The sequence below is a fragment of the Cicer arietinum genome, chromosome 2 (genome assembly GCF_000331145.2).
Source record: "Cicer arietinum cultivar CDC Frontier isolate Library 1 chromosome 2, Cicar.CDCFrontier_v2.0, whole genome shotgun sequence".
NCBI lineage: Eukaryota > Viridiplantae > Streptophyta > Magnoliopsida > Fabales > Fabaceae > Cicer > Cicer arietinum.
In genome coordinates, this window is record NC_021161.2 from 28586369 (window position 1) to 28602305 (window position 15937).

The 15937-nt window shown below is 29.7% G+C and overlaps 1 protein-coding gene and 1 long non-coding RNA gene across 2 annotated transcripts; one reads left to right on the plus strand and one right to left on the minus strand.

Moving 5' to 3' along the window:
- The first annotated feature begins 9120 nt into the window (after nucleotides 1-9120).
- LOC101497350 (uncharacterized) lies at nucleotides 9121-10963 on the plus strand. The gene is made up of 2 exons (XM_004490303.4): nucleotides 9121-9300; nucleotides 10519-10963. The coding sequence occupies exons 1-2, from the start codon at nucleotides 9196-9198 to the stop codon at nucleotides 10645-10647; spliced, it is 234 nt and encodes a 77-aa protein (XP_004490360.1). The 5' UTR covers nucleotides 9121-9195; the 3' UTR covers nucleotides 10648-10963.
- Nucleotides 10964-13141: 2178 nt separating this feature from the next.
- On the minus strand, nucleotides 13142-15069 carry LOC140919264 (uncharacterized). The gene is made up of 2 exons (XR_012161862.1): nucleotides 14375-15069; nucleotides 13142-13320 (listed from the first exon to the last, which is right to left on the minus strand). It is a non-coding gene; the product is annotated as an uncharacterized lncRNA (long non-coding RNA).
- Between the last annotated feature and the right edge of the window lie 868 nt (nucleotides 15070-15937).

Sequence of the window (15937 nt, forward strand, 5' to 3'; positions counted from 1 at the left end):
CCAATTTTAAAATTTTTTTAACCTCAATTAAGATTTTTTTCCTTACAAAATTTTCAAAACTTATTCTTTTTGAAAAAAAATATAAGAAATATCGAAACTTTTGTTTTTCGAAAAAAACAAATTTAATCATTTTTTCTTGCAAAATTTTTTGACAAAAAAATCGAAAACATATTTTTTCTGAAAATTTATCAATTTTTTTTTAAATCGAAACTTTTTTTATCGAGAAATTATTTATATCTATTTTTCTCGAAAAAATCAAAAAACCTTTTTTTGAAAAAAATCATAATTTTTTGCCAAAAGAATTTCGAAATTATTTTTTCGAAAAAATTTTTTATCGAAAAACTTTTTACATTTATTTTTCTCGAAATTTTTTTGATATTCTTTTTTCAAATAACTATTTTAAAATTAATTTTAACTATAAATTTGTTCAAAATATTAAACTAGTTGGTATTTATAAATCGATTCAGAACTTCACTGAACTTGATTTAAAAATGGTTTTTAATAACTGAAACAAACCATTAATATGGTCCAATGTGGTTCGGTTTTTTACACCATAAACACCCCTAATTGCCTTTATTCTTGGAAGATTCCTTCTTTTCTTTCCTTGAATAATTATATTCATTTTCTCACCTTCTTCCATCATCGACGTATCCTCTTCCTACAAACACATAGTCTACAATTCATTGATTGACCCTTATCATTATGTCTGTTGTAAAAGATTTTGAAAGTCATATTGATGAGGCAGAGTGCACAAAATAAAGTCAATAAGAAAAGAATAAGACATGGTCACCTCTAAATCTTTAAGTTGAGTCGCTATATCCCTCATGCATATAATGTGACCACACACTCCTTTCACTTATGTGAGTTTCATAGTTGAGAATTTTATGATTAGAGTGTTGGCAATGGCCTTGTCAGAAGTAGCAAATTGCTCATCAATAGCCTTGATAAGATCCTTGTCCTTTTCATGATGTTCGATCAAACTGCAGATACAAGCATATATTTGTCTTTATAAACATTAGGCTGAGACGATTAGATCTCTCCCACTTTTCATAAAGATCAACAACATATGGAGTACTGGTTTTAATAATACTCGTTAGCTCATCCTTCTTAATGGCATAGTCAATGTCCATCCAGCCTAAATGAAGAAGAACTATCTCCTTCCAAACCTTATAGTTATCACCATTCAATTTAGGAATCACTTAAAATAAGATAAATTTACATATTGAACAACTAAAAAATTCAAACATGCATGCTCATTATTCATAATTGAGACAAATAAATTACATGTTTTATCAATGCAAATCATGCTTTAAAAATACAAATCTAGCAACATAACACATGCTTGTAAACTAAATTTATATTCGATTAGATTTATATTATAACTTGATGACATAACTAGCAAATCATGTTCCATCTTAAGTCATGTGGGCAGATCAAGAAATATGACCTAATATTTTATCCTAATTAACCATGAAAATTAAAACAAAATTCCTCCGGGTAGATTTTATCATATCACCACATAACTAATTACAACTAATATTTTAACATGATTCTAACTCTTAATGTATAAATAATCCTGATTGATCGAAGATGTTGTGTCTATTCCTTAATTAATTAGAATTATATTAATCACTTAAGATATTAATCTTTAATAAACATCTAAATGATTGCATAGTATCATTAGTAATGCAAATCAATTTAATAATACTTCATGTATAATAATAACAATAAACTATATAAATTAACATTAAGGTCTTATAGAAATAATTTTAATATGCACAAATTATTTAACTTAATATTGCATGCTTAAATCAATTCTATTAATCATACAATTTACTGAAATAAATAAATCACATTAAATTACTAAATAGAATACATAGTGATGATTACATTATATATTGAATGTTTAATGATAAATACAAAACGCAGCATGACCTTAGACAAAAAAAATTCTTGTAGTATGTTGGTTAAATTCAAAATAGATCACTTACGAGATTTGCTATCGATCAATGATTATGTGAAAATTGAAGTAACAATGTCAATTATAAGGAAGAGGAGTTTGAATTATAATTGTCCTTTTAAAAAATTTCTGTTTAAAAACTGAAATGTTTAACTTTAAATTGATCTTGGTTACAAACGAAGAACGTTCTTGGTTAGTGGAAAAACAATAATATCAATTTATCAATATAAAAATTGATTGTAAGACAAAGAATAAATAAAGATAGGGATAGAGAGGTTACACGAGCATATATACTAGTTCACCTAATACGGGTTACGTACAGGCCTAAAAAATGTGAGATTTTCCACTAAGTGCTCAAAGCAAGAACGTTCTTGGTTTTCACATAATTCTTCACATATCAGTCTTGATCTATTATAGAGTTCTACCTTTCTACATAGAAAATATTTCCACATGTTACCTTACACTATTTCAGAAAGGATTTTACAAGTTACCTTTTAAATCATAAAAAGATTTTTACACACTACTCAAGTTATGTTAATAATATAGTCTTGAGTTACAAATTAAAGATTTTGAGAATGTTAGAATCTGGGTATTGTTCAACTCTTGTTTGAGAAATAGATTATATATTTTAGAACTCAGTAATCATTGATTCTAATATCACACTAAGAATGGAACTGCAATTTAGAATAATTTTGAGAAGCTCGAGTATGATTGAATGAGTGATGTTTTGTTTGGCACTTTTAGTTTTGGTTTGTCCTTCATCGTAAAGCTTTATTTATAGGTATCGAGAGAACTTATGACAACTCATTTAACCGTTGGAAGTAGATCATATGTCATGAGTAAGTGAATGGATAAGATCAGCCATAAAGCAAGATTTTTCTTGTTGAAAACAAGAATGTTCTTGAGATCCAAGAATGTTCTTTGAATTGATCTGACTTATATTTGTGATCTTGACAATTGTCTGAAATGATTACAAGCTTTGAATCATGTGTGCAGGTTTGTTTGAAGATACAACAACAGTGTCTTTTACAACCTGCCAGTTGTACTTGCACTTGCTTGACGTGGAGAATGATCTTGCTTTATGCATTTTATGAAGCAAGGTGTTGAGCCTTCGAATTCTGGAATAATTCTTGCTTAGATTGATCCTTGTATATTTCTGATGAAGATATGGAATGGATAACACTTCTTGGATCTAATTTTTTATATAAAAATTTGATCATTCTTGTTTATAGCAGATGTGGAGAACGTTATTTGTTTTTCTAGAAATCTGTCAAGAACGTTCTTCGTTTTACTGATTTTGTTTTCTTGATTTTAATAAGATCTTCTTTGTAATGTTTGTTACCTACTTGTTTTAACACACTCAAATACACATGTTGAATACCAAAACACTTAGAATCATAATTAAAAGTCTTAATTAAAATTTTGTTTAATTATCATCAAAATATTTATTTGAAATTTTGTCTCAACAAAAATATTGTTATATTTTATTTTTAATGATATTGTTTTAGTACAAAACAAATATTTATAGATTTAAACAACAACTACTAATAACCACAACATTAGTATTGTATAAAAAATTGTATCATGTGATCTTCTACATTTTTAATCAACTACTAAATTTTTGTTCAATGATAAATGTAACTAATTTTTCAAATATTCTCAAGCTTGCTATTTTAGGAGCATATGAGTTGTATAAAAATGTACTTATTCTCGCTTATTTTCTTTTTTTTAAATTATATTAAAATCAATAGTTCTTGTAGATTTTAATCACGGTCTAATTCTTCAAGAATTCAACCACAAATCTTCAATAACAATGTTCAAAAAAATTCATTCTTTGAGCAATCCTTCAACGATAATTTAATCACTAATCATTCTTCTTAACCACAATATGTTCTTTGAACAATTATTTTGGGATGCTTTGACTTTAATTTTGTTTTAATTCTTCAAGAACTATATAACAAATGATCTTTATAAAAAATGATCAGGAAAAATCATAATTTGAGCAATCTCTCAGAGATGCTTTTAATGTTAAATTCTTTTAGAATTTAACAAGAATAAACAAAGAAAGATATGATAATTATAAAGTCAAAGAAATTTCTCAACAACAAAAGAATTTCTCATAATTTGTATGGCAGAGAATTGTGCTGACAACGTGATATAAAACTAACCAAAACTATAACAACATATATAAAACGATAGAGCGAAATGAGAAAGAGAGTAAGAGTTGTATTATGTTCTTCAATATCTATCATTTACATTATCACATGAGTCTTATTTATAGAATATACATCTTGTAACTTACAAGTACATGAATGGTCTATTGTAATGCTCAATTAGCAACCCACAAATATTAAGGGTTTCACTAACATTAAGGATTGAGACTTTAACTCATGGAACTTGGAAGAGACATCCATCAAATATGCATACTAGATGAAGTTGTTTACTAAATATTGTTTACTTGTTAGTGAAGCGTTACCCACAAATGTAGTTGGAGATGATGGGTTTAATTTGGATTCATTTCCACAAGAGGATGTAGATAGTTATAGTGGCAACATTGCTCCACTTAATCGACAAGGTACCCGTGGTTGATCAAATGATCTATATGAGATTTGATGATTGAGTTTATGTTTAGAAGATTTCTCTTTGTTATGGATTTTAATGTAACACCCCGTTTTCAAAGCGAGGGTATATTTTTTTTTTTTTTTTAAAGTAATTAAAAACGAACAAAGAAATAAATCAGGAAATGCTTTTGGATAAATAATTGAGTCATTATAATTTACGCAGCGGAAAAGTTTCTTCAATTATAAATCCAAAACATTTTTACATAAACATCAAATGGTACATGGAACCCATTCAAAGATGATATCAAACTGATAATATTTGTATAAGTACAGTTTTCCAAAACTAAAATACTCCAACCCAAAAAGAAGGACCCCTAGTCCCTATACATCATCCTAATCTGATCATCCTACCAAAAAGCTATACACCCTGAGTAATCTCCACGCGCCCCGTGAGATCCTCCTAACACAACAGCAGTCAAGCGTTCCCATCTCCATCCCTGTCCGTAGGGTACGAACCAGTAGGGCCGTCCTGACTCTCATCTGAGGGCAAAGCCCAGATTTCCACGATAGTGTAAAGGGTCACCAACCAGAAAATAACAGTTAACACATAGCAGTTAAGTTTTTGAATGCTCAAAACAACTTTTTAACTAAGCATGCATCTTAACAGGATTTTCAATGTGCGAAAAGTTCATACATTACATTGCCAATGAAAATGAAGGTAAAATGCAGTTCTCGGTCTCCTAATTAACATATGATAAAACAAAACATGGATAGATTCATGAGCAATTAATCATACAACTAAAAATGAGGATTTTCACTGAGCCAATCGATTGGGCAATCGATTGGGGTGAAGATTTTTAATGAAAACAGAATCCTGGGCTGAATTCAATCGATTGGTAAATCGATTGATTGGTTCCTGAGCCCCTGGTTTCGAGCCAATCGATTTCCTAATCGATTTGGTGAGGGATTCTTAATGAAAACAGAATCCTGGGCTGAATTCAATCGATTGGTAAATCGATTGATTGGTTCCTGAGCCCCTGACTTAAGGCCTAATCGATTGGGCAATCGATTTCGAAAGGGATTTTAAAAAGGCTGATTTACAAAATCGATTGGCTAATCGATTTTGTGAATTGGCCAAGTCCCTGTTTACCCATCCAATCGATTGGGAAATCGATTTCCCTGATCAGTTTTCCAAAAATTCATGAATTAACCTAAGTCATTCCTAATCAAGTTCACCACTTAACACTTAGCAATTTCTACGCGATTACTACGACACACAAAGGTTCGATAACCATCATACTCACACACAATACACAACACATAGCACTTAACACCTTCATCTCAGTTATCACGATAAATCAAAATTCGAATCACTCAATCATAAACTCAAATCAAACATGACTCGCGTGCCAGGCACCCTAATGCAATGCGTATATGCCAAAATGCATGGACTCGGAATTCCAAACCAAAACCCTCCTCGAAGGGCCGTAAATCATAATTGTACCGCCTATCGCAGGCCAAAGTACCAATTACCGAGGTGCCACCTATCACGGGTCAGCACGATTTACTAAAATGCGTAAATCATAAACGTACCACCTATCACGGGTCAGTACAGTTTACCGAGGTGTCACCTATCACGGGTCAACACGATTTACTAAAAGAAAAAGCGGGAATCGTAAATGTACCACCTATCACGGGTCAGTACAGTTACCATGGTGTCACCTATCACGGGTCAACACGATTTACTAAAATATAAATCGCAAACGTACAACCTATCACGGGTCCGTACAGTTTACCAAGGTGCCACCTATCACGGGTCAGCACAATTCACCAAAAATGTAAATCGTAAATGTACCACCTATCACGGGTCAGTACAGTTACCATGGTGTCACCTATCACGGGTCAACACGAATTACTAAATAGTAAATCGTAAACGTACAACCTATCACGGGTCAGTACAGTTTACCAAGGTGTCACCTATCACGGGTCGACACAATTTACCAAATGAAATGCATGAGCATACACAGACTCCATTCACAACAATCGTTAAGCAAATGCAGATATTAAAAGATTCCCCATTTTTAATACCCATTTAACTTAAACGACTTTCAAACAACATTAATTAAATAAGTCATTAAGAGATTCCCCGTTCTTAATACCGATTTAACTTAATGATTTTCAAAACAAAACGTTAAGCAAACAGTCATATTAAGAGATTCCCCATTCTTAATATACTTTTGACTTAAACGATTTTCTCGCAAAACATTCAGTAAACGAGTCATTAAGAGATTCCCCATTCTTAATACTCATTTACCGAAACGATTTTCAAAAACGATAGTTAAGTAACCGAGACATTAAGAGATTCCCCATTCTCAACGCCCAGTTAACTTAAACATTTTCCTCAAATACACATTAAGTAAACCGAGGTATTAAAAGATTCCCCATTTTTAATACTCGTTTAACTCTAATGGTTTTCAAATTCCACAGAAACAAATTCAAACATACTTTCACATTCAAACCATAATTCACAACAACCACACCAATTAACAAACATCAAGTTTCATTTACCCATAATCATACACAATGACATTCAAATTCATTTACCACGAAACATTCATCACTATAAACAAAACCTAACTCTAAGGTTTTTACCCATAACACACTAGTTTCGTTTTTCCCCAAATCGATACATTTAACCCTAACAAATTCCTTCCCACAAAACTACAGATAAGTCCCTAATGCAAGCTAGAAGTTTGGAAGGAGCCCTTACCTCAAAGTTAGCTTTATCGAGTGTTTCCGGTTCCGCGAGAAATTCCGGTAAAATCTCCGCTCGCAACGCCGCTTCCAAATTAGTTCACTAGCACCGTAGCGTGGTGGTGAGCAACTTTCCCTTCTATCTCTTCGAGAAATGAGGTTTGGATCTAGGAGAAACGGAGGGGTTTGTGTTTGGATCTCAAAACCGTTTTTCTTCGTTTTCGAATCAAAGAGGAAGAGTGGAGTTGCGAAAACCTTGATCTAACTCACACCCGACCTTGGGTCACTAGCTTTGAAGAAAAGGAAGCAACGAAAACGAGAAATGGAGAAGGATGGAATTTTGGTTTCACGGTTGGTTGTCTGAGGAAGGAGATGGAAAATTTGAGATTTTCCTTCCTTTCTATTTCTTTCCTTTGTTTTTCCTTTCTTCCTTTTTCCTTCCTTCCTTTATATACTATTTTCTTTCCCTTTTCCTTCCTTCTAGTTTTCCTTTCTTTTTCCCTCCAAGCAAACATATATCTATACAATAAATATAACTTAACAAATATCTCAAAATCTAGATATTTATTAAATTACCGTTTCACCCGAAACGCTTTAAATTAACCGTAAAACATTTTCCGCAGTTAAATTCAATTTATTTGTCGACGAGAAATTCTAATTGGCATCGAAATATCTTTTTGATTATAAAAACTCCAAAATATTATTAACTTTGGCTTAAAAGCCTCCGAGCCAAAATCCAAAATATACCAAAAATACATAAAAGGTACTTTAAAATTATGGGTCTTACAAAGTTGTTTACTAAATATTGTTTACTTGTTAGTGAAGCGTTACCCACAAATGTAGTTGGAGATGATGGGTTTAATTTGGATTCATTTCCACAAGAGGATGTAGATAGTTATAGTGGCAACATTGCTCCACTTAATCGACAAGGTACCCGTGGTTGATCAAATGATCTCTATGAGATTTGATGATTGAGTTTATGTTTAGAAGATTTCTCTTTGTTATGGATTTTAATGTATTTGTCATAGATATTTGACTATTTGTTATGAAATTTATGGATTTTTACTATATCATTAATGAAGTTATGGATATTGTTATATATGTCATGTATTTTATTATTATTTTTATTAATTTATTTATTGAACAGTTCGACGGTTGTTCAATCGAATGAACCAATTGAACAATGACTCAGAGGACATTCTATTCGACATCTGGTTCAATTTTTTAAACATTACCATGTCCATCTCAATTAAGAAATAGTCACATTAGCCAACACTGAGAAAGAAATTAATTTGGAATGAATATGCAAGTTGATCCTTCAAGTTGAGCCTAAAATTTGCAAATTAGCATATACGTAATTGATATTAGGAAAATACATCATTGAAATTTTAAAATAATAATTAAAATAGTTCATATTTAAACTTTTAAAGTTATAGATTATAATATATGATATGTTAATTGACCTCAACATTGATCTAATTTCATGTCATCACAATGTTGACTAATTTTTCGATAAAATTTATATATTTCATAGACTAATTTATCTATAATTGATTAATACACAAATATAATTACTCATAAATTTATCTTTATAGGAAAATTTTATCGACAAATTTATCTCTAAAAATATAATATTAATATAAGATCAATATGAATAAGTCACTTATATGTGACTACTCTTATTGATTGTTACAATTTTAAATATATATATTTACCATTTATTCAGATATTAATTTGACTTATAACTACAATCTCAAGACAAAATTTGTAACAATTATAGTTTAATTGAGCAAAAATTAATAGAGACTAATGTTACATACTGATCAAAACCGAAACTAAAAGAAATAATAATATTAAACGACACACCGTTGAGGGCCGTATAGGAGTTCGTTGTTCGGTGGTTTGGAGAGAAACAATACGATGGGAGCGGAAATTGAAGCGCAGGAAAATCACGCAGAAGAGAGGCCAAGACCTTCTCCCACTACTCTCACACCAGATCAGTTCCTCTCATGGAAGCGCCAAAAGGTCTCTCCTTTTCTTGCTTTCCCTTTGTCTTAATTAGGTTTTTTTTTTACATTTTTTTACGTTAATTTTTCCCTCTGTTTGTTGCGTTTTGGATTGATGGCTTCCGTTTTTTGTTAGGATCTCATATAATTTCTTCCTCTGTTTGTTACTATAATTTTAATTTAACAGTAAAATTTGAAGTATATGCAAATTTCCTATTTTATACAATAATATATCGAATTCTTGTTATAATATTCTTAATATTCAAAATTATGATCGTTATGATGTTCACATTTAGCGAAAAGAAAATTTTCTTCTTGTACAATTCTATGTGAACTTCGAGGTTGAATACTGTAATTATAGAAGATATATTTCATAGGGTAGTTTTGAAGTTTAAGGACTTCGGTAGGATGCTGGATGGTTCTAAATTGCAATTCCGGTTACATTGCAAACCTTGATATTGGAGAAAAATATGTGTAGATGCAGCCAGTGCAACAAAAATTGCAGTTGCAGTGACCTCTAAAACCTTATATTGTAATTGTTGTGTTGTTGCGAACTGCAATTTAGAAGTTTAGAACTATGGCATGATCCGTGGTGGTTAAAACTTTATATACAAAATTGCTAAACTGCAATTAGGGAGGTCTTAAGTCTTGTGTTGAGCTTAGTTTATGCGATGGTTTTATTTTATGATTTTCTTTTCATTTCTAATGTTTGTGAAGCTTGATTTGGCTATTGATACTTTCGCCACAGTCAAAGATTTAATAAGTTAGCAGCACTAATGGCTTCCTGGATTACTTAAATAGCTGAGATATGCTAGGAGAAAAATTCTAAACTTGTTTTAGACATTTTTTCCTAGTAGTTCTGAGAAATTTTGGAACTTTTAGTTCTAGTAGCTCGTTGTTAATGTTTTTTAAACTCAGTGGCTTCATTTTATAACTGACTTTTAGTAGAAAGCGGAAAAACATCGGGCTAAATATATAGATGGATTCATTGCAGAAGGCACAGGCTTCCTGCTTTAACATTTTAATTTATTCTTTAACTTTTTATCAATGAGTAATTAAATGGCGTAATCAATTTTTACTAGGGATAGTGTTGCAAGTGTTGCAACCAACTTTTTGAGATGGATTTAGTTGAACAGATTGAAGCACTTTTAAGATAATTGTTTGTTTTACACTATTTTAAGGAAACACCAATTTAATCCTTTCTCTAAATTTCTAGTATCTGGACTGCTTTTTGCAGGATGCTGCTGCATCAGCTAGAAAAGCTGAAGCATCAAGGAAACGGGCTGAGGATATTGCCGCTGGAACAGTCCAAATGAACGGCCGGGAACTGTTTCTGCATGAGCCATGGGTGTTTGATGAATCATGATAGAGGTTTCTTTTTGTGGGCTCGAAGGGCTCTTCATGGTCATGCTTTTAAGTATTTCAATTCGTGCTTGCATAGAGCTGGGGTTCATATGAGATATCATATTTGTGATAGAAGTACTTTTTTTTGTCAAACTTTTTTATGTAGCAACATATTTTTGGAAATATGAATTGGACATAATTGTTTCTACATAAAAACAGGGTGGATCTATTTTACGTGAAAAACTTTGTGAATTATATAGTTTACTGTCTCTATCTGACAATGAATTTCTTCTCAGATACTAACATTTCCAAATAGTAACAGTTTGGCAGTTTGATTATTTACTGTATTTGATTTTTAATTGCAATGCTTTTTAACTAAGCTTGATTTATTTCTTTTTTGTTTTGTTATGAATTGGGAAGATTTGTTTCTACATAAAACAGGGTGGATCTATTTTACGTGAAAAACTTTGTGAATTATGTAGTTTACTGTCTATCTGACAATGAATTTATTCTCAGATACTAACATTTCCAAATAGTAACAGTTTGGCAGTTTGATTATATGCTATATGTGATTTTTAATTGCAATGCTTTTTAACTAAGCTTGATTTGTTTCTTTTTTTTGTTTTGCTTGAAATACTTACAAATGTTTTTTTACCACTTGCTTATTTCTAGATTTGATTTTGCATCTACAAACAGTTAGATATACAAGTAATTTAGAAATGCATTTGTTTGCCTCCATGTTATTTAGGGTTCTTATGGGAGAGTTGTTCCTTGGTATGATATTTAGGGTTCTTATGACCAAGTTCATATAGAATACAAGTTAGAGTCAGCATGTGGCTGTTCATGCTTTGCGTCTAAAAGGTTCTCTTGTGTTGGTGATATCAAAGGTGGAAATTGTATTTCCTCACATTCATTTGTGTACATATTGTTTACATATTAATTTTAAATTTTTACCCTTGATAGGTTTGCAGTGAATAGTGCTTTACTAAAAAGATTATTGAAACCCCTTGATTTTAGTTGCATACATTCTCCTAATCGGCATTAAAATACACAATGTCATGTTGACTGAGCATATAACATTAATTTGCACTACATTGGCATCATTATTCCAATTCTTTTCTTCTGGCAAATATTCTGTTAGAAGACACAACAATTCTATTGCCTACTTTCGTAACAGTGAAGATTCGATTTTACAAGTCGAAATTAGGACTAAATGACTAGTTGTGTCCATTGGCAAATACTTTGAACCTCTTTCAAAGGAGGTTTCGGAATTTTGCTCTATACTATTTTTTTCTTCATTTCAACACATACCCATTTAGTTCCAAGTTCTTCGCATTAGCCAGCTACTTTAAAGAAATCTCCCATCTACCCCCTCATATATATCTTCCAACCCCCAAAACACATAACAAGACCTTTTTTTATCTTTTTATTTTTTTTTATTTTTCATATCAAATATATTTTAAAATTTTGATATTCATATTCAACCTTAGTAAAAAATGCTTTTAAATTTTTTTGAAAATTTTGTTGAATTCAAAAACTTTGAAATATAAAGTGAATCATGGTTTTTTTTTACAATTTTCAAATGTTTTAAATGTTTGAAACTTTCGAAATATAGTTTTTCTTATGTCGTTAAATTTTTGAGCATTTCACTTTCTTAAAAAAGTTTCAAAATGCTTTAACTTTTGAAATAGTTACCAAATTAAATTTTTGAAGATTTACATAGAGTATTTTTTTCGAAAATTTGAATGGCAAATTTTTTTGAAGTATAACATTTTCTTCTCTATACCTCAATGTTTCCAATTCATCCATCCTCGTCTACACCCTTCATCTGTGGCAACAGTCAGAAGACGAACTAAAACCTAGGGAGGATTTGTGCTGCGGTGCTAAACAATGAGTACCGGTTGCACATCCGTATCTTCTTGCTTATGATCGTATCATTTTTTGCTAAACCAATGATGAGAAGGTGCAGGAGGTGAAGAGAGAGCGAGATTTGTAAAGGAAAAGAGAAAGAAGTAATTATAATTGTGTTTGAAAGTAAAATACTATTTCGGAGGTTTCAAGATGTTTGAAACTTTTGAAAAATTTAAAAGAATATTATTTTGAAAGTTTTAGAGTTTTGAAACTTAAAAAAAAATTGGAAATATTATTTTAAAGTTTTAAAAGCAACTAAACTTTCTAATGATATATGAAAAATTGAAAAATGCATTTGAGAAATTTAAAATTTAACAAGTTTAAAATTTTACTTAATCTTTGAAAATTTCCAAAGATTGGAGATGCTGAGATTTCTTTAGAGATTTAAAAGTTTCGAAAGAATTATTAGAGAAGTGAAGTTAATTTTTTTTTTTTTATGTTTATAAATAGGTAAAAAAAAAAAAAATCTATTTAAGTGTTTTGACGAATGAGAAGTAAAGATGGAGGCAGGATGCATCCTATATTTTTTGCTACTTTATATCCAATACAATGATAGAAACAATTTTATATTTTTAAATTGCTTTTAATAATAATAATAATAATAATAATAATAATAATAATAATAATAATAATAATAATAATAATAATAAAAGTGGAATTTCCACTATATATGCTACATTATATAGTCAAATAAAAAAGAAATGGTGAGAATTTGCCATAATTCTAGCTTTCTTCGATCTTCATTAGTTATTTTGTTGTTGACACTGAAATTCGATCTTCAATACTTATCATGCCAATAATTCATAGAGGAGAGTAAAAGAAAAGGTTAGAATTTGCTACTATATATTAATAAATAAATTAAAATAACAGATATGGTTACTAGACTTGCAAATTATTATTAAAGATTATATTTAGATTGTGGTTATAAAGTAGGATTCCATGGAAAAATCGTGAATTTTATTAGATATTTGATGTAAAACTATTTTACATTTACAATATATCGATATTAAACTCTTAAACTTTTATTATTATCACCATATTTTTTACTGTTGTTTCAAATTTAAATTTGGTTAATTTTATGAAATTAATTTATCTTTTCCTTTACCTATTTATTAACTTTCACAAAAAAATAATATTTATTATTTCATTCCACTTATTTATCTCTCTATATAAATAATTAGAAGTTTTTAAGTTTTAATTTAATTGACAAATGTCGATATTGTTAATATGATCCCAATTGAAATCTAGACATCATAGTTGTGTGAATTAATTATAATAAAATTTATAATATCTTAAAATAAAAAAATAATAATTAATATTATTATTTTAAATTTGGAAAACGAAAAATAAAAATGCTAAATTGTTCTAAAAAATCGTCACTTTAGAAAGAAGAGAGGGTGTAGTTCTAAGTGTTTAAATAAGAAGAAAAAGATAGTTCTTATATATTTAATAAAGAAATTAATATAGATACTAAAAATAAGTCTAGAGCTGGGACACCTAATATGAAAGTGTTATTAATGGTGTACAGTATCAAATAGATACGTAAAAAAGTGATAGAAAGATGAAATCGTAGAAAGAATAAAAAAAAAGAGAAAAAGGGAGGATAAAAAATGAGAAAAGTGGACAAATAGATACGTTACCGTCACATTAGATATAATTCAAATGTTCAAACTCATATAGAAAACAATCAATTTTTTTTTTTGTATAACATAATATTGGAACTATTTGTAAAAATATTTAATATATCAAATAATAATTAGACCTTATAATTTTGGAAGTCATTGTATTATGCCTTTATAACTAGCAAGATGAAGAAAATTTAAGATATATGAACTCACCAAATTTTGTGGTGATTCGGTTTCTGATTATGGTTTTGTTTATTTTCCACTATTCAAATCTCTTTTGTCTTTCTATATGTTTGGCTTTTCTCTCCTGTTCAATCCTCTCAATTTCCATTTGTATTTTTCTATATCTAGCTTTCTTCTCCTCTGCAATTCTCTCAATTTCCATTTGTAATTTTTCGTATCTAGCATTCCTCTCCTCTTCAATTTTTTCCTTTTCCATTTGTATTTTTTTGATTCTAGCTTTCCTCTCGTTTTCAATCCTCTCCTTTTCTATTTGTATTTTTCTCTGTTTGGCTTTCCTCTGCTCTTCAATCCTTTCCTTTAAATTGAGTACTGCTTTAGACCTTCTCTGGAATTCCATACTCTCAACTCTAGTGAGTTCCATACTGTTTCTAAAGCAAATATAAGAGCTTAAATATGAAACTACGAGTTCTCAAAATGACTAGTGTATATATGCAGATTATGTGAACCTCAATTTTCTTTGGGTATGGTTTTTATTCAATTATTGCTTTGGAGTCGTCTTAAAATATTAGCGTATTATATATAATCTACAATACATGTATTGACGACGTCCAATAGCCATGAGTGGTGGCCACTGGCTCGTCCATTGTTAATTTTATACTAAATGTGATGGTAACATTGTTGTTGAAAAAAATTAAAATTAAAACCAGCGATTAGTCATCCAAACAAATGTGTCCAAAGAATGTTTTCGTTGGAAAACATCAGAACAATATTATATTTAATAGTCAAATCAAAAGTTTGCTTATTTTCTTCCGAGTAGCCCAAATATAACCGCCTCTCGTATGGAACGAAAGGACACGAAATGAACCTAAATCGAAAAGTTAACAAATTATAAATTAACTAACATTTGTTATCAAAAAAAGGTTTAGAACAAAATTTTATTCTCCCCTTTTTTTTCCTCATGAATTAAATTTCATTATTAAGATTTATTTAAGTCTCTAATATTAGATTCTCTATCGAAATAGTTTTTTTAAGAGGAATCTATCCTGCACCACTACATCTAAACTTGTCACCCCTTAGTCAACGTGAAAAATACAATTTTGCCTTTTATAAAACCTTAAACTTTTTTAACTAATCATTTTTTCACCCCTCTTTTCAAAATATTTGAAAATTTCTAAAGTTTCGAAATGACAATTTCTAGAATTTTTTAAACTTTCGAAATAGAAAATTTCAAACAATTCAAAACTTTCTAAATTTTCCAAATGTAATCCTTATATCAAAAATTTGAAACTTCCAAAACTTTCAAAAATTTGAATCTTCCGAAACTATCAATTTTGAAACTTATTACAAATGGTTTAAAGAGTAAAATTGTATTTTTATGTGTCTTGAGAGAGTGACAGGTTTAGGTGTGGGGTGTATGGTATAATCCTTTTTTTTAAAGCTCTGACCCATTATTTCATTGGGCTTATAGCCCCTAATATTTTGTTAATTTTGAGATTTTTTTCTTGAAAAATTTTCTAAATTTATTTTTCCTAAAAATATTGAGAAAAATTAAAAAAAAATTCTCAAAATAATTGATTTTTTTCGAGAATTAAG